General features: G+C 54.1%; 6 protein-coding genes across 6 annotated transcripts; 2 read left to right on the top strand and 4 right to left on the bottom strand.

Annotated features, from left to right (window-relative positions):
• Window positions 1-4,388: 4,388 nt before the first annotated feature.
• On the top strand, window positions 4,389-6,107 carry ColSpa_08524 (uncharacterized protein; the record flags this gene model as incomplete). The annotated part of the gene is made up of 1 exon (XM_049274736.1): window positions 4,389-6,107. One exon carries the CDS (start codon window positions 4,389-4,391, stop codon window positions 6,105-6,107), a length of 1,719 nt encoding a protein of 572 aa, XP_049130693.1.
• Window positions 6,108-6,515: 408 nt separating this feature from the next.
• Window positions 6,516-7,970, bottom strand: ColSpa_08525 (uncharacterized protein; the record flags this gene model as incomplete). Its single annotated transcript, XM_049274737.1, has 1 exon — window positions 6,516-7,970. One exon carries the CDS (start codon window positions 7,968-7,970, stop codon window positions 6,516-6,518), a length of 1,455 nt encoding a protein of 484 aa, XP_049130694.1.
• A 3,687-nt stretch (window positions 7,971-11,657) lies between these two features.
• On the bottom strand, window positions 11,658-13,285 carry ColSpa_08526 (sulfate permease 2; the record flags this gene model as incomplete). The annotated part of the gene is made up of 2 exons (XM_049274738.1): window positions 11,658-13,180; window positions 13,234-13,285. 2 exons carry the CDS (start codon window positions 13,283-13,285, stop codon window positions 11,658-11,660), a joined length of 1,575 nt encoding a protein of 524 aa, XP_049130695.1.
• Window positions 13,286-13,302: 17 nt separating this feature from the next.
• ColSpa_08527 (sulfide:quinone oxidoreductase, mitochondrial) lies at window positions 13,303-14,246 on the bottom strand (the record flags this gene model as incomplete). Its single annotated transcript, XM_049274739.1, has 2 exons — window positions 13,303-13,773; window positions 13,824-14,246. The coding sequence occupies 2 exons, from the start codon at window positions 14,244-14,246 to the stop codon at window positions 13,303-13,305; spliced, it is 894 nt and encodes a 297-aa protein (XP_049130696.1).
• A 3,016-nt stretch (window positions 14,247-17,262) lies between these two features.
• ColSpa_08528 (cell division control protein 16) lies at window positions 17,263-18,810 on the top strand (the record flags this gene model as incomplete). Its single annotated transcript, XM_049274740.1, has 3 exons — window positions 17,263-17,757; window positions 17,834-18,630; window positions 18,687-18,810. The coding sequence occupies 3 exons, from the start codon at window positions 17,263-17,265 to the stop codon at window positions 18,808-18,810; spliced, it is 1,416 nt and encodes a 471-aa protein (XP_049130697.1).
• Window positions 18,811-19,821: 1,011 nt separating this feature from the next.
• Window positions 19,822-21,237, bottom strand: ColSpa_08529 (vegetative incompatibility protein HET-E-1; the record flags this gene model as incomplete). Its single annotated transcript, XM_049274741.1, has 1 exon — window positions 19,822-21,237. The coding sequence occupies one exon, from the start codon at window positions 21,235-21,237 to the stop codon at window positions 19,822-19,824; it is 1,416 nt and encodes a 471-aa protein (XP_049130698.1).
• Window positions 21,238-25,265: the final 4,028 nt, after the last annotated feature.

Genomic DNA, 25,265 nt, shown 5'->3' on the forward strand with positions numbered 1-25,265 from the left:
AGACCGTAGCGTCGTACGAATTGGTAACTCGGCAGAGCGCAAACTTTTGATTCCCCTCTTTCATCTTGGAAAAATATGCCGGTCAACGTATTCGGCCATTCCACTGGCAAGGGCGCCTGTCGAACGCATGCCATGCAGGGGCGACCGCTGCCAATGACGGCTGCCTCAGTCGATGCAGCTGATGAGGTCAGGGAGCCATCCACTAACCGTCTTTTACCAAATCATTGTACAACGTTTCTCTGCAGGCGACCGTGTTTAGCCAGTGAGACGACGCGAAGGGGTCGTTAGGTGGTGGTCATCAAACGGGCATATTCTCTCTACATGATCCCTGAACCAAGCCTTGATGTTTGCTGGGTGCACAAGTTCGTCTCGCCAACGGATACGGTTGTGACTTGCAAGCACGTTTGTTGGAGAGAGACTCAGGGAGGCCGACGCTATGGTGGGACGAAGACCGTAGCTGACTTAAGCTCAAATAGGCGACCGGTGAGCCTGGAGCCTCCTCTTGTGTGGATAGCTGCTCGACAGGCCCAAAGCCCCGACCCGTAAGAGTATGGATGCACCGTCCGAGGGGGGCTGCACGACAGTCGAATGACGGGCGATGTCTGTGTACAATGCCCGCTTCGCTGCGCTAATTGTTGTGTGGCCCACTTCCATCAGCATACAATTCGCCAAGCACCAACGAAGAGGTATTAGGGGGTAAGACGCTTGCCAGGAGAAACCACCGCCGCATACGAGCAGTCGACGATGTCCCGAATTGACGAATCACTGGCAACAGGCTCAGCCTTCCATATGTCATGAATCGTGAATTCAACAACTTCGCTAGCAGCTTGCATCGATGCTAGGGCGGCCAAAAAGCGTCAACTTGGATCGACAACCCCCCTAAAGAACAATGGACGAGGCGATGGTGTCAGCAGCTACCCATACCATTGTTGCTCTCGGGTCTGGGCACTGACATTGGCCAAGGTAGGCTGCAACTCGCAGACAACCAGTCTTGTCAGGCACTATGCGAAAAAGGCATCAACGGGACCTTTGGATAGAGCATGGGACCTGGAGCTTCCAGTCAACAATTTTTCCACGGGGGTCTGTTTGAGTCGATTTAACCTATCCGTTCGGTGTCTCGTTCATCAGTACAGGTGCATGCGCACCTGCATGGGCCGGTGGTTACGGAAGGGGTTCCGTTGCTCTAGTCTCCAACGGAACAAGGACAACCTTGTACTTCAGTTAAACCATGGTGGCCGGGCGGACGGGAAAGCCGGGTACTAGCATTGGCCATGGAGTGGACGTATCCACCCGGTGAGGATGAGGGTCCGAGGCTGCAATATGAGCCGACGCCAGCAGCCAGCTTGCGCATGAGTGGCAGGGAGGCAGTGACTCTTGTCGTTTTATGAATGTCGTGGCAAATATTTATTTGTCTGGTTAGTTTGGCGAAAGTAGGAAAGTCGTGGCCTGCAATGCGGTAGGCCGCATGGGCTCCAGCGAGCAGCAGCTTCTTCCCGAGATGCAGAGTGTCCTCGGCGTCTGGACTTGTTCTGGAGGGTTGTTGAGGGGAAGGACAAGGGTCGTACCTGCGCCGTCGGCCACAAGTCATCAAGTCATCCCGGCGTCTTCGTTGTGTGGGTGTAGTGGCGTTCCAAGGTGCTTCCGAGTTGGCTGGACTCAACGGAGAGTAAAGGTAACGCAATGGATGTTCAAGATGCAACCCCCTTCCTCTTCGATATGACCCCCAATGACGGTACTGCCGGCACTGATTAGAGCATCGAAAAGCAAAGTGCGCCCCCACAGAATCTGCGAGTCACCGCAAACGGGCCAATGAGTGGTGTGATGGACAGGCGTCATGCAGCGAGGAAACAGTAGCTGAGTGATCTTGGGTGCAAGATTTGACAGAGTAAATGTTGAGGAACGTCGTAGACTGCGCATAGAGACATTCCAGGTAAACGCAGCGTGGTGAGATGCGGGAGGCGCGTATGCAGAGAGGGTGGCGGCAGAAGGAAAAAGACAGAGGCAGAGGCAGAGGTCGGGGCCGACGTCGAGGCAGAGGAATGAGAGGGAGGTTTCCCCTCTCCGCTGCGAGGTACCTGACCTCTCCGTGCCGACTCCATCACGTGGAGCGCATTCCCGGTTCCGGTTCCTATGGTCCGGATGCAGAGTCAAAGCTTCCTGTGGCAGGCCGGAACACTAGGTATGGGAAGAGACGAAATCAAGTGCGTCGTTAGCGCGCGGGTATCAACATGTGGAGGGCACCGGCAGCCCAGGTGTTCCTGACACTTGGGCCGGACGAGGAAAGGCCTCCTTAGATAAGTCAGCTATGGCTTGGAAACGTGGGAACCTGGGGCGGGAAGATGTGGATGCATCGGAGGATGGGTGCCTTTCCCAAATTCGAAGAGCGAGCGTTGAGCGGCGGGTCAGGCACGCTACCCGTGGCTGTGGTATGACGGAAGGATCCTAAGGTACAAAGTAAAATACGACTGGTCAGGTTCGCAACAAAAGTATATAGACAGGTAGTCAAGACGGGTACCTTCCTTTTGGCTGAGATACTGCGACGTTATAGGTATGTAAGTGGAGGCGATGGAAGGAGGGATGGCTCGTCCCGTCCCTTCCTGTTCCTTCTGTTCATTTCCCTCATCCTCGGGTTGGCGTCTATGTCTCAATGGGGAAGGACCAGCATGATTGGATATGACCTTTTGCCTCGCCGTGCCCATACCAAATTGAGTACCTGATCCTAGGATACACCATGACCGATTCCCGACCGATCTCCAGTTGCTATGGCCTGTTTGGCGATTGAGGTGCCTACCCGACATGGAGGCAAGGCGGGCAGCCAAGGGATCGAGTCGCCTTCACTTCACCGGTCTTGAAATACAATCTCCTTGTTCTCCCAACCTGCATCAAGATCATCCGCACCAACACGCGTGACTGCTGCGCTCTCCCGACCCGAATACTGTTTGTGATTGCAATGCTCATCTCGACCACCAGGCGGATGCTGACCTTGGGCCAGCCTAGTCGCGCGGCCGTAAGGACGTCGCAATCATATGTCACCTGCCTTGCCACCTACTCCTTTGCATCATGTTTGCTGCGGCTTCGATACAAATAATGTTTATGGGACGACCGATACATGGGACGAAGAGTCTTTCTGGGCGGGAGTCGATGCAGCTGACTGTGCATTTCGCCTTGTCCTCCCAAGCGGCTAGCTGCTCCAACAAGCGACCTTGTGCTGTCTTTCGGAAACTTACCAAGTGGCAGCTTCATGTGGGGGAAAAAGGAAGCAGTGGCCGTGATACCTAAGGTAGGCTGACGGGGCGAAGGAACTGGCCTAGAAGAAAAAAGAAAGAGCTGGGGAACGGCTTCTAGACGCAGACTGCACTTCATCTGATGCAGACTTGGACCTGAAGCTCATCGCTCTTCCGTCTCCATGGAGCCCTCCCTGCCTTCTTATCCTACACCACAGAACACCAAGGCAACGCGTAGGAAAGTGCAGCTTCCGTCCCTGCGTTAATCGGTCGCCTCATCTATCCCCTCCTGCCCCGCGAGGTAATCGCAACGGCTGACGCCAATCAAGTGGAGGAGAACTGATGCGGCTCAGAGGGCAGCTGCCTCTGGAAACGCGTTTGGTTTGGCAAGGACAATACTTGGGGTAGGATCAGTCCAGCTAACAAAGCAGCATCGCCGCATACATACGTGCGCGCAGATGGCCTTGAGAGTCTTTCGTTACGGCATCGACACACGGTTTGATGCTTTCTTCATCGCTTCTCTGCTTTGCTCGCAAGCAGCTCTGTTGCAGTCAACCAACACTGCCCCCCATCACTGTCAATCCTTCTTCTCGACCAATCACGTGTCACGAGTCTCAACCAGGCGCATCTCGCCTCCAGCTGCAGCTACTTGCAGGGCAAAAGCGCAACACACAAATAGGATCCCGGCATTGTTGTGCAAAATCCCCACGCCCACGATCACGTCCTGAGTCAATTGTCCGGTTCAACCCACAGACACCTTGTCACCGGTATCGAAGACTTGAACGCAGGAGGCTAGAACATCGGGCCACGTGCAACATCGCCCCGCTGTCGGTCAACCACTTGCTTGCCAGTGACCAGTCGCCACGAAGACACGGATCAATCTGGAAATAGAGCGGAAGGGTTCGTGTGGTTTTGCTGCTACGCAGTCCCGCTCAGTTCTACAGCATTACCACGACGCCCACCAGCTTCCATCGTCTATCGTTGCTTCGTCACTTCGTCAGTAGGCCACTTTGTCCTCCCCCACGCGCCACCTGTCGCATTCTGTGACCTTGTCGTTCACTAACCTCCTTTCAATGCCGTGGAACACCTTCACTACATGACGCTGAGCGCCATTGGACAACCAGAATTCCTACATTGCCAACCCTCACTCACTGTTATCGGAAAATGGAGCTGGGGTCGGACATAATACACGACATCGTTCATCCCACGGCTGCCTTCTCCGAATTCACTCGGACTCGAGCGGACCACCACGATGGCGGCGGTTCATATCGGCTGTCGCCAGCGAACTGGGAGGCTTCCCAGCTAAATCCCAAGAACCGCGTTGACAGCCTCGATCCTCTCCCTGATCCTCTCTGGCGTATCGATGGCTGCACAGGACTGGGAACCCAGTTTTACGTTCTCCCGTTGTTTCTCCACTGCGTGCCGCCCATGCGCATCGATGCCTTCATTCCGGAACAGTCGAGTCAGCCGTATGAGATTCGACAGCTGCTCGACTTGGATGTAGCCTTCCACACTAAAGATCGAGCTCGGGTCCAAAAGCTCAACATATCCAAGCACATTCTCCGCGCTTTACAGCTTTGGACACAAAGTCTACCAGATCCTACAGCACTCTTCAATTCTGTACCGTTTGGATCTCGCATTGTCTTCAAAACCCTATCTCTGGATGTCAGAGCCATGGAAATTGATGTTGCGCCAACGTACTACCTGGAACGACAATTGCTCTCAGAGTCTGCCTTGGCTGACATGTGGGGCGCGGCAGTCCAACTGCCAGATTGTCTCGACATCTCCGAGGTTCACGTCGTCGAGCAGATCCATGACAGTGTCTGCCTTGTCCAGATCCAGGGCCGCCTTTGGATTCTCAAGACTTTGACGAGTTACACCAAGTACTTGTATCACGAACTCAAGCTACTTTTGTCAGCGAAGCCGCATCCAAACGTCATGTCACGACCAGCTCACCTCATCACGAAGCGATGTAGTTTTGGCAGCAAGATAGCCGTCGTTGGCTTCACACTCGAGTACCACCGCCATGGTACCATGAGAGATATTGTGCCACTCCAGAGAATCCACAATACGTTTACCCCCGCCGAGCAGTTCAAGTGGTCCATACAAATCACTTCAGGCGTATTACACCACCGGGAAACCTCTGGCACGTTTTACCCGGACCTTCGTCTCGACAACGTTGTCATGTCAAAAGATGGAGATGCCATCATGGTCGACTTTGAGCAGCGCGGGGTATGGTGCGAGTTTGCTTCCCCTGAAATCAATGCCATCGAGTACATCCGCTTGTTGGCCATTGACGAGGACATACCCGAAGACGTCAAGGATCGCTATGCCGAGATACTGAGGCGCATGTGCCCTGATTTCGAGGCTCTCCAGAGCAGAGAGGAGTATACGAACCCCGCCAACGGCTACAACATTTGCTGGGTATGCCTCAGCCCGAAAGAACAGGAAGCCTCTGAGGTGTACATGCTTGGAAGGGTGTTATGGTGTATCTTTGAGGGGGCCAGTGCTCCGCAGCAAGCTGCTGTTTGGCAGTCTTATCGGTGGGAGGCCGAAGTCGACTTTCCAGCCTATCTAAGGACGCCGCCGAAAGTAAGGGCCCTCATCGACCGCTGTACCAATGGCCGTCGACCCACACTGGGTAGCCAAATCAGCAGAGATGGCAACAGGCTTGTCTTTAAAGGTTCCGAAAAGATGGCTGATCCGGAAGATATCCGCACAGCTGCCGCGACGTGGTGGAAGAGAGAGGTGTTGTGGGCAGAAACATTCTTGGCCTTGAGAGAAAACTCCAAATCAGCGGGGGAATGGGATGAGAATCACTTTGGTAGACCAAGTCTACAGGAGGTACTGGAGGAGCTAAACAAGTTGCGCAATGAGGTTTGAATGCCTAGAGAGGGCGGGTGGCGGAAGGGGGACGGAGGTTAATCATGTACAACTAGGAGAATACAGCGTAATGTGTCCAAGGTGAAGAATGGTATTGTATTGCACATCAAGCGAAATCGACAACGCCGAAACCGTGACCCCGCCGTCCCAGGCCGATGCCTCAAAGCCTCGCGCCCGGGGGGTTCTACATAATGGGCAGGTAATCTAGGAGAGGATAAAAGGTGGAGAGAGTATGTGGAGTGAAACGAAGAATAAAAAAACAGGTTGGAAGAGGATGGGTGTCGCAGACATACAGAAGAATCGAAACCGAGTGAGGAGCCCGTCCTCGCGATACTTGGAACCATGTTTCGAACCACCTTTCGGCCTTGAAGGGAACCTTCGCTGGCAACTGCGCGGGAGCTGGCTGCCTCACTTCATCCTCTTGAATCCTCGGCCATGGCCCTGGCCCTGACCTTGACGCTTTGAGCCCGCGCCCGCCGAGGACGAGACGCCGCCGCCGCCTCTGCCGCCGGCCCTCCTCAGGCGAGAGATGAGGGAGCGGAACTTTTCGACGTACGAAGCCGGTGCGCCGTTCACGCCCAGCTGGTCCAAGATGTCCTCGAGGGTGTGTAGGAACTGGGCCGCGGCGTCGGGAGGCAGGAGGTTGAGGACGCCGAGGACGAAGTCTTCGTCGCGGTCGCCTACGAGGCGGAGGTAGAGGTTCCGGTCCTGGCGGGATGCTGCGGTGGTTGCTGTGGCTCGAGGGGGTACGAAGTCGCGGTTGCGCTCGACAACGGCGGCGAGGATGTGGACCAGGGCGCGGGCGGCGCTTGTGCGCTCCTGGGGCTCCAGGGGCCGGTCGCGCTTGAAAATTGCGGTGCGGATGAGGCCTACGACGCCGGTGATGTGGCTGGCTGCCCAGGCGACGTCAGGGGAGTTTTCTACCGAGTCTCTCGGGGCCGAGGCTGTTGGGGAGAAAGCCCAGGCGTCCAGCTCGCGCAGGACGCGGTCGACACGCTGGGTGAGCTTGCGAAAGGGGTCGTTCACAGGGTCGGTGGAGCGCATCTGGGAGAGGAAATAGTGGAAGAAGTCGTTGTTGTCGAGGAGCATGCGGAAGATTGTGCCCTCGAGGTCGTGGCGCTTGACGGGCTTCTTGCCCAGGGTCGGAGGGTCGGAGAAGAGGTCTGGACGGTAATCTTCTGGGGAGGAGGCGGCGATAGCGGCGAGCATCTCACGGGCTTCCTGGACGCGGTGCGGGTTCGGATGCTCTTCGTCTTCGTCCGAATCCTCCGAGACCTCTTCCAAGTCCGGATTGACGACGTCGCAGCGGAGGCCATCCGCCAGGACGTCTAGGTGGAAGCCCGAGATGTTAGTGAAAGGATCGCCGATCTCCTCTGGGTAGCCATCAGGGGTCATGGTCAACGGGGAGGTCGGGTCATGATCATACAGCGTCTGGTTGACGAGCTGGTCCAGAAGCCAAAGGAGATGCTTGCAGGGGGGCCCGTTCTTTTGCTGCTGTTCACGGCATGAGCAACGGGGCGTCGCGAAGGGGCTATCAGGCGACCCAATTCGGATGGAGCGGGGCACAAGCTCCGTCATCTGGAAGGCGTAGACGTCGTCTCGGAGGCGGCAGTACTGCAGGGAGAGACGGGGTGGGTCTCTGAAAGCCTCGCGGACGCGCAGGCGGGCGTCGGCAGAGAGCTTGTCGACCATGTAGGTAAGTCTGGAGGGGGAGCGGACGACGGAGGGGTCGTCATTGTCTACGAGGGAAGAGTCCGAATCTGTCTCGGGCTCGGAGCTGGAGTTGTCGTCTTCGTCGTCGTAGTCTGACGTGACGTCGCCGAGGGACTGCCTGTGCGCCTGGGATCTGGTTGTAGGAGGCATCCTTTTTCCGAGAGAGAGCTCTCTGAATTTTGATACGGGAGCGGGAGATGAGGAGGAAGACATTTATAAGGCGAAGGAGCAGTACAGATCTATATGTTTCAGGCAGGCTGTGGATGAGGAAGGGGTCTCCATGGCGATACGGTTCGCGGTTACTTATAGAGTGGGAGTTCAGATGGCAGGGGGATGATGGAAAGGGGGGCGGAGTGAGGCCAACGATGACCAGACCCAGAGGCCCAGAGATCCAAGGCAAGTCGACGATGCTGGATTTGGTTGGAACAGGGGGTGGGAAGAGGGAGATGAAGACACGAGCAGGACGGCCAGGTTCTCGCTCATGAGTGGTGGGCATCTGGGACCCATAGAGTGAACAGTTTGGAGTATGGAAGGAGGAGGGTGGCGGCAAGTGGGAGACACCACGGAAGGAAGAGTAGCTACTGGCTGGTCTGGCATCCCCAGTATTGTGAGGGTTGAACGGGTCACCTTCTAGAAACAATTCCGTTTCCTGTTCTGGTTTGCCTTTCCACCTGAACCCTGGTCCCCGGGACCGTTATTCCGGTATCTTGCGAGAGGATGATGGTATGTGGTGTGGGGGCCGCCCAGGCAGGTCCCAACTGGCGCGGCGTACGCAGCGCCATGTACTGCGGCAGTGGAAGCTGACTAGAGTTGGGAGAGAGTTTTGGATTGTGAAACTCCAGATCAGGAGATTGTGATGGTGGAAGCTCGGGAGCAAGTAATGCAGAAATCGCGCAGCGAGGTCTTTGCGCGCACGGCAACGGGATGGAGTGAGCAAGGGCCTCGCTTTCGCCAGGGGTTGGAAAAAGCTACGAATGCTTAAACAGTAAGGTAGAGACCGAGAAGCTCTTCTCAGGCACAATTCCATAGGGCAGCATACGGCGGGTGGAGAAGTAGGATGTCGACATTACGGCGGTCAATGATATCTGATCCTGTACTCCCGGGCTCGTGGTTCGTCAGAGTGCGACGATGGCTTGTTGGTCGACGATATGAAGCGAAGTCGAAGTTGAGTAGGTGAACAGAGTTGCAGCGGTCGTCATCCCAGCAACCCTGGGCTGGGTGAAGAGGTAAAATGTGGGGTCGCATTACAAAGGCCGAATCTGCACGGCCGACGCCGAAGGGGATGCTCCCCGTAGACCCTTGCCTTGCTCTCCCCGTCTTCCATTGCTCGGCACCATGGCTTTCAGCCTTTTTTTTTTAGTTTTTTTGTGCCAGTTCGCCCAAGGAGGCAGCTTCAGCCACTACTCGCAGTCTCGGTGCGCCTCTCATTGGCGAAATGCCGCAATGGCAGGTCAGCAACCGGGCGCCCGCCACAGGCGTATTTCCCCCATCTGCTTTTCTGGCGGTCCCTCTGGGCCGTGCAAACGGGCCGCTAATGCCCCACCGGCACTACGCCGTAAAGGGGAACCACAGCCCCGAGCCGGCCGCCGAACGGGCCGGCCGCTTCTGCGACCGCGTCGTGGATGCCCCATTTTCAGAATGGTTTTGAGAGAATCAGAGCCTTGCTACGGTGCTTCTCAGAACATTCACAGCCTTCCTTGGGCCGCATCGTGGGCCGCATCGAAAATGCGGCCTCTTTGGCTATCATTGCTGTGCTTCCTCTGGGCCGTCATAACCACCTCACAAGGCTTTCTCTCTGCAATGGAGCCGGTAGATCCAAATCTCTGGCTACACCGCTGGAGGATGCCTTGCTGCTGGATGCAACATGACGGTCTAAAGAGGCCTCTTGAGGGGTTGGTCAAGGCACTCGAACTAGTCGCTGCAGCATGAACCCGACGACCTCCATCAGCATCATCATATTCTTCTTCTTTTTCGGCGGTCGCGGTCATCGTCCAATCAAGGAGACTATCGCCAGCGAACTTGGGCCGTTGAACTTACATCGGGTCTCTGCGGCTGATGACTACAGAAACCCGGACGGACCAACCGGCTGCGCTGGACGAGGCCAAGCTTCAACAGCTCCATGAGGCAGACGTCAAGGGCAAAAGGGGCTGTTCCAGATCATTGGCCAATGACCCCGCGCGTATGATGGGAGTGCTATTCATAGTCTCATCTCGAGAGCTCTCAAGATAGTTGTAAGCGTCGAGTCATAGCCTTGGATGGGCGGCTATCGCGCCTGTTCTCGAGGTTCTGCAACCTTCAGGAGAGAAGGTAAATGTGGTGACGCACTTAGGCAGTGACATGTCCCATGTCTGGATGAGGTTGCCTGGCGTTGGAGGAAATACCATGGTCTCGTATCACATGACAGAATTTTGACGTTGGTTGTCGGCGTCTTGGTGAGTTTCGAAAAACGGATCGGGGCCATACCCTGGTTATTCCACTTTCCAGAACCAGGGAGGGCGACTTCACTTCTCACGCAAAACGCCCCCTTGGAAAACTAACTCGCGACTCATACCCGGGTAGGAGTAATACTGATTCTCTCTTAACTTAAGCAGCGCGTGTGTTAGATATTTGGCAAATAAGGTCAGATGGGAGTTGATCCCATCCTTTTAAATGCTCCCCTCCGGTCCGGTTGCCCTCATATCGTCTTGGCGTCTCGATGAAGCAAGGCAAGCCAACCTTTTTTTTCCGTCCTCCTAGCATATGTTACCATTCCAAAGAAAAATGTCAGGAGCTTATCCGTTCTCCGATAAATTAGCCAACAAGAGAAAATTGCTTGTGGGAATGCGATGCCTCTAAGTAGATAAAATGGTTGAAAGAGCGTGTCTGGTCTTGGGGCGTAGACTTGTAATCCTTAACCTGGATACTACATCGGATCTAGTAGGGTTAGTAGTCATCTTCGAACGCTTGAAATCTTCTACAAGACTCCGATCCAATCCAGAAGAGATGAAAAAAGAGTCCCCCTGCCTCTGAAAGATGAACTTGATCAAAACCTTGGTGGCCTAAACTTTGCCTCTGAAGCCTAATAAGGGAGAAGTAGCGCCTTACGGCGATGGCCGCAAAGGGTTTTCAAGTTAGGACGCGACACGATTATAACTAACAGATTGGACTTCGATTTTGGTGACACCAACACGACGGGCAAATTTCAGAAACATTTCTGAGGGCCGGGTAATTGGTTGGTCGTCGAAGACAAGCAGATGCCTAGTGTTGCATGTTTTCCTGCATTTTCACGTCCTCACGTAGGCGCTGTACGCAAAACGCTATTGTACCTGCGGTGCCGATTGGCGGATTTGGCGGGAGGAAAGGGACTTTTCAGCACTTGGCGACATACCGGCGGCAGTGATCTATTGCGTACCTGGTTCAACGAGGAACATCCATAATATTCAGATAAAGCGTGGGTGGCCCATTGGATATACATACACTTGTGGTCGGAATCGAGGCTGATGTGACAACCGATAGGTATTGGAGTACCATGAAAATGATACTGAAAGAGGACCATCCAACGTAAATTTAGGGAAGCCTGAAGAGATTTTGGAGGGTGACAGTACTTATTGAAGATCTTTGCCGTGGCTAAGGCTTGTCTCACAAAGGCTACGAAAGGAGCCCGTAGGTTTCGTAAACGCTCATCGTAACATTATATTGAAGAATGCGAGCTATGCTCTATATACGGCCAAATTCTTAATAAACAGCTCTGTGTACCTGGTCATGACTGCACCACAATACATATTTTTCCATGTCAATGTAACAAATGTTTTCCCACCTAGGGTATCAATCGCTAAATCCTGTATCGCAAATCTCATTTTAATCGCTGGAGCTGCTCGGGCTCTTGGGACCGGCCTCTTCGTCAATATGACCTGTGCTCTCACTGTTCGCAATGGCACTCTGCAACGCGCTTGTCAAGTCGACGTGGAACAGCGGCCTGTTGAGACCGTTAATGACAACTCCCCTCCGCTTCCGGCTAGCATCCTTCCTGGAGCCTGAGGAAACGGGATCGATCTGGTCGTAGGCGCCGTCTTTGCCCGTCTCCTCATCCGCTGCTCTCGATGACTTGCCGTGGGACGAGATTTCCTTCTCGTTGGCCTCCTTCTCCGCCACGGCGGCAGCAGAATCAGAGCCACCGATCTCGGCGACACTGAAGATAGACTTCCATTGGTGCTGGAGGTCGTCGCTGCGATCAACGGGGTAGCCGAACCCAGCGGCGACCAGTGCTCTCTTGGTCCATCTGTTGTTTATGCAGGCGATGTGCCAGTTCACCTTATCCGGAGCGGCGTAGCGATCGAGCTGGTTGCGGACGTCAATGAGCTGCTGGATCGAGGTCAAGTCGACGTTGTTAACCGAGCTAAAGTCCAGGATGATCGCCTTGAGCGTCGGCCTGTTCTCCTCTTCGTGCATCTGAGCCTGCGCCTTCTTGGCCTTGCGCGATGGGCCGGGGTCGTTCCAAGGTCGGTCACCAAGGCGTCCGTAAGCTTCCATATTCGTCCGGCGAGTCCGTGCAAAGATGTAGTCTGTAAGGTATTCGAGGGAGTGACTGGCGTTGGGGTAATTGAAGCCCTCGGAAAAGCGGTAGATAAAGATGCCGGGGTACGGGCTGTCGAGCGTGACCTCGGGGTTGGATCCATCGCCATGATCAATGGGCAAGAACACGTTACGCGCCGCGTTGTCGCTGGCGTTGAAAGTGCCGTACTCGCCGATGATTTGTTTATGGTCCTCGCCGATAACATGGTCGCCAACGACGGAGTGGATCTTGACCTTGCCGAGGAAGCGTCCCTGACCTCTCAAAATACGCCAGAGGAGCAGCACCGCGGAGATACAGACCGTAGCATAAATACCGTTCTCGATGGACGAGAAGACAGTGACAAAGACACCAATGAAGAAAATGACGACTTCGAGAGGAGACACACGCCAGAACTGGTAGACAGTGTTGGGCGGCGTAATCAAGTCTCCTACGGCGTGGATAATGACTGCAGCCAGTGAGGCGCTGGAGATGTAAAAGAACACTGCCGTCAAGGCGTAGATAGCGAGTAGAACAATAAGACCGGTAATGACGCCGGCAAAGGGGGTCCTGACGCCAGCTTTCGACTTGATGGCGGTACGACTGAAGGAACCCGTAGATGGGTAACCGCCAAGGAAGGGAGCGATGACGTTCGTCACACCGATAGCGACAAACTCCTGGGAGGGGTTGATGGTGTAGTTGTTGACACGGCCAAAGGACTTGGAGATGGCAACATGCTCGATAACCAACACGATAACACTGGCCGGCAGGAAAGGTAGGAAGGCACTGATCAGGTCGGTATCGATTTTCGGAGTGCCAACATCCTGGAAACCTGAGTACTGGTTAGTTGGGGGCTACAGACACCGAACTCGCACCGAAACTTACCTCTAGGAACATTTCCCAAGATCTTGAACATGGGGTTTGATCGTCTGTGCATGTTGACCAACCAGCTTATCATGGTGTAGAGAAGAATAACAAAAACAGTCCGCAGGGTCGAAAGGAAGAAGAAGAGCTTCGACTTCTGGGGTACCGCTTCGCGAGCGTCGTAAAGATAAAGCGAAGGAGGTAGAGCATGGTAAGGGCGGTTAGACCCATTGCAGCATCCAACTTCGTCTTGGGGAGATTCTTGAGAGTGTTGATAAAGACGAGATAAGTGGCATCTCTGGTGTTGACGCCCTTGATGCCCAATAAAGTGACCAGTTGGCCAACAGCAATACTGATTGCGGAGCCAGTCATGAAAGCCGATAACGAGGTCAAAGAGATCAGGTTGACAATCCATCCCATGCGGATCAGACCGATGAAGAGAATGATGGCACCGGCAATAATAGCCAAAGCTGATGCAATCTGGTGGCCTTCGTATTGCGGAAATTCTGATTGGACATCCGTGATCAAATTGCCAACAACAGTTGACATGACGGCCACAGGCTGCAATGTGTTAGCAAAAGCAGACAACTTTTGGAGGGACGATAACATACGCCGATGGTGATATCCTTAGAAGTAGCAAAGAACCAGTAGATAATGACGCCCATGAAGGACGAGTAGAGACCGAATTGAGGATCAAGCTTCGCGAGCAAAGCGTAAGCCATACCCTGGGGTACGACTACAGCGCCAACGGTGACACCGGCGACCAAATCACCGAGAAACCACTGCAGGTTGTAGTGTCCGATCCAGTTAAGGAAGGGAAACAGAGAGCGGAGGTAGTCAAGGACTTGCTGACCGTCGGGCAAGAGCTCAAGAAACCACTCGGCGGTTGTGGGCTCCTCCTCGACGAACGTGTCAGATGATTGAACCGAAAGGATGGATTCGCCGCGAAGAATCTCCTCATTCTCGGGCTTCTCGAGCTTGATGCCCAAGACCTTGGCCAGGCCATGGCCAATCTTGGTGCTTATGCTCGACATTGTAGCTGAATGGGTTGAAGAGCGTTTGGAAAAGCTCTGAAGGTGATTTTTCGAGCGCACGGCTACAAAGGCTAGCCGGGAACAAAAGCTGACTTCTCCTTGGGCGAAGGTGTCCCAAGGATATATAGGAGTCGCCTGGTTAGTTACTGTACCACAGAGTCGGGTCCACGCGAGTCACCGCGGAAATGGGCGCTCGCAGGTGGGCGGTAGGAATGGGAGCCAGGGGGTGCAATATGCAGAAGCTGATGTCGCAAGCGGTGACTAGAGCGGTTCTAGCCTTTGAGCCTCGACGGGGGTGGCGATTTGAGGCAGGAGGTACGAAATTGACACTGCCAAAAGCCCTTGCAAGGTCGCGCAATCGAGCAAAGGGACATTAATTGGTTCAAGGCCGACTCGATGACGAGCTTGGAGATTCCCGACTGAGGAAAATGGCCGTGATTTGGCGGCGTCTAGGATGCCAACCACAGTGCTTGCAACCAACAGCCAAGTAAGGGGGATGCCGTGTACACAGCAGTGACGACAAGATACGGGGATTCTGAGGTCCGGGTGGTTGCCAGTGAGGTAGGGGTTGTGCAACTGGAACAGAAGCTCTTCAAGACTTTCGGAAGCTCTTCAAAGCTCTTCAAAGACTCTCGGAAGCTCTTCAACGTAAGCTGAGAGAGGCCGACAGACAAGCTTTTAATTGACTTCAGAGACTTCGGTAGTGGAGCGCCAAGAGAGGCTCTTTGGTACTCCCGCTGGACAAGACGATGGATCTCGTGGGCCAAGAGATGTGGCTCCGGGATGACGGCGGCAGCCAAGAATTGGGTGTTGCAGAAGAGCCGAGGAGAGTTCCGACGGCGAAAAAGAGAAAATCCTGACAGGGTGTGGCTCAATCCATTCAAGTCGTACCTTCAGGGGCCGATGGCGCGGATTTAACAATTGACAATGTTGGTGTCAGTAAAGGCTCTTTGTCGGTGGTGGTATCCGCACTCCTCCCGCGATGTAGAAACCGGGGCGATGTCGCCATCGAGTCTTTGCCATTCAAAGCTTAGTGGGGCCCGGTGGATGGGGTCGGGAATTGCTGCGAGCCCAATTATCTTATACCCACACGGGGAGGGACCTGCACGTTTGGGTTTATTTGATATGGAAATGACTTTCGGACGGGACGACTGCGGAAGCTTTCCAATAAGCGCCATAAGACGAAGCATGTCGGCGTGGGGGAACAGACCATGTGAGTTGCGGTCTCGGAGACCTAGTCGCGTGGTTTCCTTTCGCTCACCTCCATGGGCCCTTGATTCACCTCGCGACTACGCGACGACACTGTTAGAGACATAGCAGAAGCAGGAGAAAGCTCGGATTTCTCCTTGCGCAGAATCCGCAATTTGGAGGATGCCAATACCTGCATGTCGTCAGTCATGGGGACGGGGCAAAGAGCTGCCTTGTTGTCAGACACGGTAATATGGGGATGCTGAAAAATCAGAACTCGAGAAGCTGACGGTCGGACGAGGTACGTACAATGCTGTGTTGCTGTTCCCAGTTGTGCAACACATGTTTCCATGGCGGAGGAACGAGTATCCAGAGAACTACCGCTTTTGGCCCGGTGCCTACAAGTCTGACCAATGAGATTCAGCTTCGGCAACCTGGCGATGGTGCAATAGCATCCTGGTTTGAGGTGATGAAGTAGTGGGGTGGGAGGGTGCGGAGATGCTCTACCTGGTTGGACCCTTCTTAAGCCTCTCTCCCTTGGGCTGGCTGCTTATTTGGCGAAGTGTGATGCGAAGCTTTTCCAACATGACTCTCTCTACCGGGCTATTCCTTGATCCCCCAAAGCAGATTAGCAGGTGGCCGAATTCTGCGGAACGCGTTGTGTTGCATTCGTCATGAGAGCTATTGGGCATGCAAATCAGACTGGTCAGATTTCAGTTGCAATGGAAAAGTAAGAAATGCTCAGAGTTTGGAGAGATCGGGGGTCCCACGGCCCCCCCAGGTGGAAGCGATGGGGGGGGGAGTCGGAACAGTGTGATTGACATCTTGGGGCAGCATCCGCGTTGGAGTTACACATTGCTAATGGGATCCGTTGGGTGGATGTTTACGGATGACCAAACGTCATACCTATCTCGCTCAGCTCAGGCCAACAGCTAAAGACGCACCCATGACGACAAGGTTGTGAAAGGCGCTGACAGAGCCTTTCTTGCCGTTACAATGATTTTCCGCCCCGATACCGAATACCTGTACAGTTATACAGCCCCAGAGTTCGGAGTCCGGAGTCGAGATCCGATCTTGCGGGCTGGTGTGGCTTGGATCGTGGGCCGTGGCTCAAGGTCAGTTCAAACTATGGCGCAGCAGTGAACCCTTATCCAGGTCGGAACAAGTACTCCGTAGTCTCCTGTATTCGCTGCAAAAGCCCCGACCCAGGCTTGTCAATTCCTCCTGATGGCTGATTCTGTTTCGGTAAAGAAATCATCGATAGTCTCGTCGTCTTCTCAACCACAATCGGTTCAACATGAGGTCACAGCGAAAAGTGGTCGCTCGGAGCGTATAACGTTCAACCTTCCAACCAGCAGGGCTGGGCTTACACAGCTTGTACCTGATTGAGCGTGAAGCTGAACGAGTGCATTGGCGAGTCGGCGCTGGAAGTGCACCGAGTGGTCAGAATGGTTGCGCTTGAACGCGAAAAAACACGGCGGCTGGCCGTCGCGAGTACTCAAACGGGCCCCTCTCTCCCCGGGCAACAAGGTGATGCGCCTTAGTCAGAAAGCAACACCAAGCCACCAACACCTGTAATGCTTGCCATCGACACCACCAAGACCGCAATCACCAACCTCCTCTTCCCCCCGCCCCGGGCCAAAAATAGTAGCCCACGAGGTGTTCGTCACCTCGCTACGTTTGCAGTTGCCCCTTTTCCTTCTGGCATTCTTTTGACCCCTTGCCCTGCCAATTGTTGACTATTCTTGTATAATCGGTTGTAATCCTTTCCAGACTCTTGTACTTTCAAAAGTGAACTTGACCATCTTCATCTTTCTCAGTCGCAAAGATGCCGTCGAGTCCAACAGGGGATCCGTTCGTCGCTCCGGCGCACAACTTTGTGCAGTCGCAAGCAATGACGACCGAACTGCTTCCACCGCCATCGCCGCGAACGCATCGCCTGCGCAAACTGCAGTCGGCACACAATCTGGGTTCCAAGGCCGCCCTCCAGCTGCAGCCCCAACATCAGCCCTCATTGATTGCGCAGCAGCGCTTGACTCAACGAAATATTTCTCCGACGCGTCGCGATCCGAGTGCCTCTTCCACAATGGTTCGACACACTCGAGGACGATCCAACAGCGATGCGCCGGCTCCGGTGGCCCATCACATGACTGCTCTGGCCTCCAGCAAGCGTAGCATGATGGGTATCAATCCAAAGTACGCGACAATGTCTCTCCAACAACTTATAAAAGAAGGGCCGCCCGACGGGGATACTGTTGAAGCCCTGGGCATGGCTCGCCGTAAGGTTCTGAGCGAGGGCATCAAGAGCGATAGCGATGGCATGGTATATCATCTCCTTCTTGCCCCCCTCCTTTTTGTACCTCTGTTCCGTGAACTGAAGCTAATGCCTGTTCACGCAGTCAACTTTGCGCATTTACGTCTGGCTGATCCTGCTGGATACTCCCGTCCTCCCAACCGACGACTACCTTGGCCTCATTCATCGCGGGGCCTCCCCAGCCTACTCCAAGATTCGCAACGATACATTTCGCACTCTCACAACCGATCCCCTTTTTAGACGACGTGTCAGTGAGGCCAGCTTGATCCGCCTCCTCAATGCCGTGGCCTGGCGTCTACATGATTCGCGGGAGGAGCAGCGTAGAGAACGGCCGAGCACTGGCAGGAGCTCTATATCTCAGGACAGCTCAACGTCGACAGCAACCGCGCATTCGCAGAATCCGGCCTCGTCGCCGAGCGCTAGGAACCGAGCAAGGGCTCTGACATTGACGACAGAAGGCTCCGAAACCAGTCATGCAGGCGAACCGGGGACATACGTCCAAGGGATGAACGTCCTAGCCGCGCCCTTCCTGTACGCAGCAAGGAGCGAGTCCGAGGCCTTCATCGCTTTCTATACCCTGCTTACACGTGAGTGCCCCGGTTACATACGCGGCGCTATGGACGGTGTACACAAGGGTTTGGCCTTGGTCGACAAGGTTCTCGCCACTGTCGACTCAAAGCTTAGCGGGTATCTCCACTCCAAGGGTCTGACGGCTGAGATCTACGCCTTCCCCTCTGTTCTAACCTTGTGTGCTTGCACCCCGCCGCTGCCCGAGGTGCTTCGCTTGTGGGATTTTCTTTTTGCATACGGGCCTCACTTGAACATTCTTTGTATTGTGGCCCAGCTGATGGGCATGCGGGATCAGCTGATGAGCTCCCCAAGGTACGGACCCCCAGCAAGTCATCGTTGTTGAAAGTACTGTACTGACCATGCGATAGCCCCAATAAGCTGCTCCGCTCATTCCCTTCACTGCAGGCCGATAAGGTCATTGAACGCACGCTCTGGATCATAGAGAGAATACCAGACGACACGTACGCGGCTATTGTTGCGCACGCCCACTGAACATCCGCGACTCAGTAAGGTGGTGCAAGGTTATGAAGGTTATTAACGACCAGCACTTGACGCTGTTCGTCATAAACAACTGCAGCTATTTATGAGACCTCGTTGGTCATTATCTTGGACACGCGCTCGTGGGCAGCTACATCCCCAAGTTCGCAGTTCAAACAACCAACACGAAACTACGACTGATGCAAGACGCTAGATAAGCTGGCGCGGCTCCAAAGGGGGGCGGGATACCTAATGAGGAGAGGATGTTTGACGAATACGGAATGCCTTGTACCTGTACGATATTAGGATTTATGACTTGATGATTGAAAGCACACAAAAACGGGAACGAGACGAAAGCGTCGTATCACGAGCGCTAGAGAGGAGGTAGACGAGGGACGCTGCCATGACTCCGTGAGAAGCAGAGGCAGAGAAAATAGTAGCATACGTTCGCCGCTTCGTACTGGGCGACCGACCTAACTAATGCAAACTTTGATATTTGACAGACAAGGGAAGACGGGCCAGTGACTGCGATGTTTTCTCCTGCCTTGGGCGCACAACGAATGCCGGGGATAATAGACCAGGGGAGCAAGACCCATCTCTTCGGTCTGCTCCGGATTGCAGCAAGATTACCATGGTTGAGGTATCATTCACTCCTGCTCGACCAAGATATCTGGTGGGATGTCTATCATAAACCTGTTCGTCACCAGTCGCCCTCTGTTGTGTCAACAAAGCCGACCGATCTGTTCGATGTGGGACGAGGGGTACATCGAATGCCCCAAAGCTAGGTCAGTCTTGAGGTGCGTTGCCGAGGCTTCTTCTGTATCTTTTCCCTCTGAGAGTGTTGTTGTCCCCTAGAAAACGTTTGATGCGAGCTCGTCTTTGGGGACGATCTCATACAGCATGCTTCCACAAACCGGTTTGGCTTTCAAGGAAAGGGAAACGGGAACAAGTCCTTCTGTGTCAGCACATACATGGAGCACTCTTCGCGTCGTGTGTTCTCCATAAAAGTGTGTGGATTCCCGTCGGTCAAGGCGGGCGAGAACCAAAAGATGCCAAACCAAGGAACACGTTGGCCGCGAAGTGGTCTATTGCCGGCACTCTGGGGAGCCTTCGCCAGACCCTCTTCTGAAGTCCAGAGACACCATCCCGCCGTCGTCCACTTTGAGGGAAAAGGTAGTGATTGCTCAGGGAACCGGGGTTACTCGACAGACGTTCAGCCACGCCTTGCCATGGCGGCAAGCGGAGTTCATGATGATCTGCTCTATCAAACGAGATCCCTCTGGGCTTCTGCCTCTCGGATACTTCCGGATCAGCACCCGTAAGTTCCGGCTCATCGCCAGAGGACTCGTCGACGTCGCCCGGGTCATCCGCGCCGCACAAGGACGACGACGGGTTCTCGAGGTTGAAGAGGTCAATGTAGTAGTCCTGTATGTCGTCCGGCGCACTCGTTGAGGGGTGGGGCGGTCGCTCGGGAGACCAGAACTCTTCCATCCAGCGGTGGAACCCCGGGAAGAGGGGGTGGCAGAGGTTCTGATAGTATCGGCTATCAAGTACGTCCAGCCGTTTTCTAGCTCGGTGATGATGTATAGTCCATGATTGGGCCGCGTACTGGAGGAAGGCCTGTGTTTCAATACTTGCTTGGCCCGGCTGCGAGGTCTTTGACTGTTTGGCCAGGCAGTAGAGAAAGGCGGCGCAAATGTCGAGGAGAAGGGCGTGGGCCTCGATGAGGGAGAATGTATGCTGGAAGGTAGTCTCTGGCCCACCCAAAACAGCTGAGGGTTGTGAGAAAAAGGGATCTAGCTGAGGAATGTCGCTAGAGTCATTGGGTTCAAGGAGGAACTCCCTGGCTGTCTCATGCACAAGATACACCCTGTTCTTGGTAATGCGGATGAAGTGGCCGCAGATGAGTTTCAAATGGTTCTCGAACGGGTACACGAGCTCGTATTCTACGTCGCGCAGAGTCAGCTTTCCAGGGCTTTTGGCTTTCCTCGGCAATCTCTGTGGATGGTTGATTTGTTTGCTCTCGGGTACCACAGCGAGGGCTATGCTAGTCTCCTTCACAGTTAGCGGCCTGGCCGCGGCAAGAATCAAGTTCAGCATCTTCCGCGTCTTGGGCAAGTCGGGTCTCGAGGCGAGAAGCTCCGCGTAGATGCTGTAGATGTCGCGGGTTCTGAGGATGTTGTCGAGCTCGCGGCGCGAGGCGCCGCCTTCGACTTTCTCTTCCAGTAAGCCCAGCGCGAGCGATACCCAAAGAAATGTCCGGTCGGCACGTTTTATCAGCTCGAGTTGAATATTCTCCAGAAGAGCGACAGGGAATCCCCGGTCTATAAGGTCGTCGATCCTGGCTTTGATCACCATGGAGACGTCGTGACTGATCGCGTCCGTCTCGTCTTCGGCTCGCAGCCTGATCGTATCGTATGGTTCCGAAGGGGTGACCGACATCTTCGAGCTATTGTTCCTAGGTCGCCTATCTAGCGACACCTTGATCTGGTTTTCTGGTCGACTTGCTATCAAGACTCTTAGCTTGGAGGTTTGCTGCCTCTCTAGTAACTTGTCTTGGGAGGCGAAGTAGTCAGAGATGCAACGTAGCAGAAGGCCACGCGGCCGGGGTTCGCATTCATCGATGCCGTCCAGAATACAAATCGTCGGCCTGGCTTCGGCATATTGAACAGACAGCACAAACGCCGCCCACAGCTTATCGACGTTATCAAGGCTGTGGCCTTGGAGTACTTCCGTGCCGAAAGGAATGAGATTCGGCTATTGGGTATATAGTTGATGCAAGATGGCGCGAACCCCGTTCAAGACGTCTGACTGATCAACGTTGTCAGACTTGAAGAAAAAGTAACAGACGCTCGTCCCCTTGTATTCCGGAGATGTAGTGAGTTCGTCGACTAGGAAAGACGCCAAGACTGATTTACCACACCCAGGATCGGCTGATATCCACAGAAGAGAAGAGCCGCTCATTTTCAACCAGGACTGATATTTCGGGTGATTGAAGATCCAAGTGCATGTTCCTTTGACAGGGAGCGGGTTGCGAGTCTTGTGTGATTCATGATTCGAAGTATCCAAACGTCCCATAAGAGCGTTCTTAGCGATGACGATGCTTGGCTTCCCTATGTTCCGAGCTAGCGTATCTAACCTCGACTTGATCGGAAGGAATCTCTTTTCATTGATATCCGAGAATCTGCACATGCCACGGTGATCACTTTCAATAGGAATCACAATTTCAGAGTCAAGACCCAGGACAGCAGAATCTTTCTCAACAACCTGCCGGCCCGTCAAAGTCCCTCTTGTCAACAATGGTACGTGTACGCGATGGATTAAGGGAAAGAGGTAGACTCACCAGACTATTCAAAAATTTTAGTTTCCGGGTCTCGTAACAAGACACCATCTTTAGGTCGCGGCACTGGTTTCGGAAAGATTTCGAGATTGAGGCCATCAGACTTGAGTCCGGCTCCAAGTCCTTGGAGAGTCGTATGTTAGTGCTTGTGCCTAGCGAGGCGGTCCTGAGAAGCTGGGCTGTCATAGTTCCCCATTGCGCGAGCGAAGAGCCTTTGTGAGGCGTGCCAAAGAAACTCACGCTGCTAATGCTCTCTCTGAGAAGCATGTAGTTGCGGTCTTCCGATGCCGTGAGAAATGCCTAAACAAAAGCATGAGCATCATACATGTATCCTATTTTGTTGGATGACTTGCCTGCTTGAAGACAAGACCGCCTAGAGAATGATATATAAAAATGAGCGGGCGATATTGTTCCCCCATACAGCTCCGCTCCGCAAGGAGGTTCTCCAGTAGCTAGTCCGCGAAGACAAGCAGGTCCGACGTCGACTTGCTAAACTGGAGAGTCGAATTGTACCAAAATGACATAACTCTTGATGCGGGGATAATCCGGGGTATGAATTCCTTGAGCCAGTTGTTGCCGGTCTCCTCGTCTGTCCATGTTTTCAGGTAATGGCCATTCAGGCCGTGAATGGCGACGACGTCGACACATCCCTCAGCCTCCGGATCCTTGTCAACAATCGTGTGAAGCCCATAGTCCGTCTTCTGCGTTTGCAGTCCTTGACGCCTTATCGAGCTGGGACCAATTGAATCTCGGGCGGAGCTTCCAATCCATCTTATCGACAGTTGCTACGAGATTTGATGAACGGTTACTCAATAACAGGATGCAGCACAACAGGCAGTTGTAAACACTTGCGGGGTCATCGTCACATGACATGCCCATGCAGAACAAGACTCTTTCGGCTGCAGATACAACAGTTCCTGCCGCAGCCTCGTCATGATTGGCCAACACTATAACTCGACGCAAGTGCATAGAGAAAAGCAGTAAGGCAGATTCCGGGACACGGTCGTAGAAAGTAGCACCAGTCGCGAGGATAGCAACGTCGGATAGTCCTCAAAGAACGAAAAGAGGGAACACTTTGTGCTTGTTTGCTAAGAACCATTTATCTTATAGGATAGAAGGTAAAAGAGTCCATGCTGCCACTTATGTTCTTACCGTCGAACGTCTTAATCCAAGACTGTACGGCAAGCCAGACATAGCGGTCAATGGAGAGCTAGGACCCAGGCATTGTGAGCGAGATCATGTCTAGTGGAAGCCAGAACCTGCGTCCTGGTGGAGGATAACTACAAAGCCAATTGCTTTCTTTTCGATGACTTGGCTCCTCCATATGCGCGGTTCTAGTGGCTCATCCACGTACTGTCTCGATCGGCAGGGCATCACTAACGTGAGCATCAGAGTTCGGAAACTACGGCACAGTTCGAACGTGTAACTGACCGATAGTAAGCAAAACCGGCAGGGAAGATACCATAGCATAGGAACTCCATCCCACTCCCTCAACCGTCAACATACGTAACATTTTTGCACTCTACAAGGTAGCTATGTACTTCCAGGGAGGTCTTCGGGCTTCACGTGATAGGCTGGATTTGCCTTGCCTAGCAGGGCTCAACTGGGCTTGCTTGGCAGACGATTTACTTGCCGTCACTGGGCAGGATACAATAGCGTCCATGAAGTCGGGCGGCTCTCAGTTGTGACAGGGGGTACTCCGGAGCCACCGTTGTTGGCCAGGCATCTGACGAGGTCGTCCTCCACAACTGTACGGGTTTTCGCAAGGCTCGGTGCAGAAATGCGACTGCGCTTGCAGTCAGCCTGGGACATATCCAGGAGAACGATGAATGACGTCGTACGCCCATTCGCGATGGCATTGGCCACTTAGTACGATCGTCGCCGATACGGGGCAGGGCGGCGGTTGGTGCATCGAGGCGCGCATCCTTCTTCGCTCTTGTAGTTGCCGCTACGAGCTTTGCGCGCCATCGAGCCGGACGACTAATGACGATGAGCGGAGGAGGGTACAGGTTTGGAAAGCTCAGGCGAGCGCAGAACGTGCTGTCCCGTGGTAAGTAGAGAAGGATCGGCAGCGTAAATGTCAGTGGCCAATGAATGTTGACAAGCAGGGGCGCGGAATGAGCTGTGGCTAGATCGCGGATCAGCTGACGCAGCGTCTTGGGGGCTGCCGTGTCATTCAGCATTTCTTTCTCATTCCCTGCCAGGCTGAGGAGAGAAAAGAAACAGCGGAAAGCGGCGAATCAGACTCGAGAGAGGCGTGCCCCATAAGACGGCACTTCTCGGCGCTCGCGTCCGCAGGGTGTTGATGGTGAGATTGACTGGTGCACTACAGCCTTGTGACTAGACTCTTCTTCTCGGTAATCATGATGGCGCAAAACGAAACGAGAAGTAGCCGTGCGTGGTTCGACGTGGTTCGATAGGAAATATGCGGCGAGAGGTGAGTGACGGAGGTGAGGAACATGACCCATGGGCCACGACCCGACAACAATCGTGGGATCGGCCTGCGGGACTCTGCAAGCCGTAGAAAAGCCTCCGCGTCCCAGTCGTCGTGTTGTTCCTGTGCCTGTTTGGATGGTTCAGCCACATTTGGGTAGCATCATCTGCCAGTGAATGAAGTGCCGCACGAATAGTCCCAGTTCAGGCGACTCGCCATCTCCAGGGGTTACGAAAAGGGCACTAGTCCAGGAAGCTAGAGGAGCGATGGCCGAATGGGGACGGACCTGGCTCCGTGTTGATTCGTCGCTAGTTGGAGCTGACAAAAGCTGAAGTCTGCGGTACCCAAAGACGGCGTCAGTATGGTACGGGACGAAGACCGTCTCAATCCTCCATTGGCTCAAGCCATTGTCCCCAGTAAGTTCGTTTCCCCTGGGGTGTGGTTGTTCGTGTGGGCAGAAAGTCGACAACGTGCAAGGGGACAACAATGGTGGCGGTCGCGGGAATCTTAGAGTCCGGCGTGGATCGACAGGCCCGACATTCTGAGTTGGTTGAGACGTCATTGAAGACTGAGAGACGAAAAACCAATGCTCGCCCGACCCTGACAGTAAGTAAGTGTGCGGTTGTCGCGGGACGGATGCTGAAGGTTGCGGGTCGAATTAGCAGAGTGTCATTGCTCCTTGCATGAACGCACGCA

This window comes from Colletotrichum spaethianum, assembly GCF_022836535.1.
Source record: "Colletotrichum spaethianum MAFF 239500 DNA, contig23, whole genome shotgun sequence".
Taxonomy (NCBI): domain Eukaryota; kingdom Fungi; phylum Ascomycota; class Sordariomycetes; order Glomerellales; family Glomerellaceae; genus Colletotrichum; species Colletotrichum spaethianum.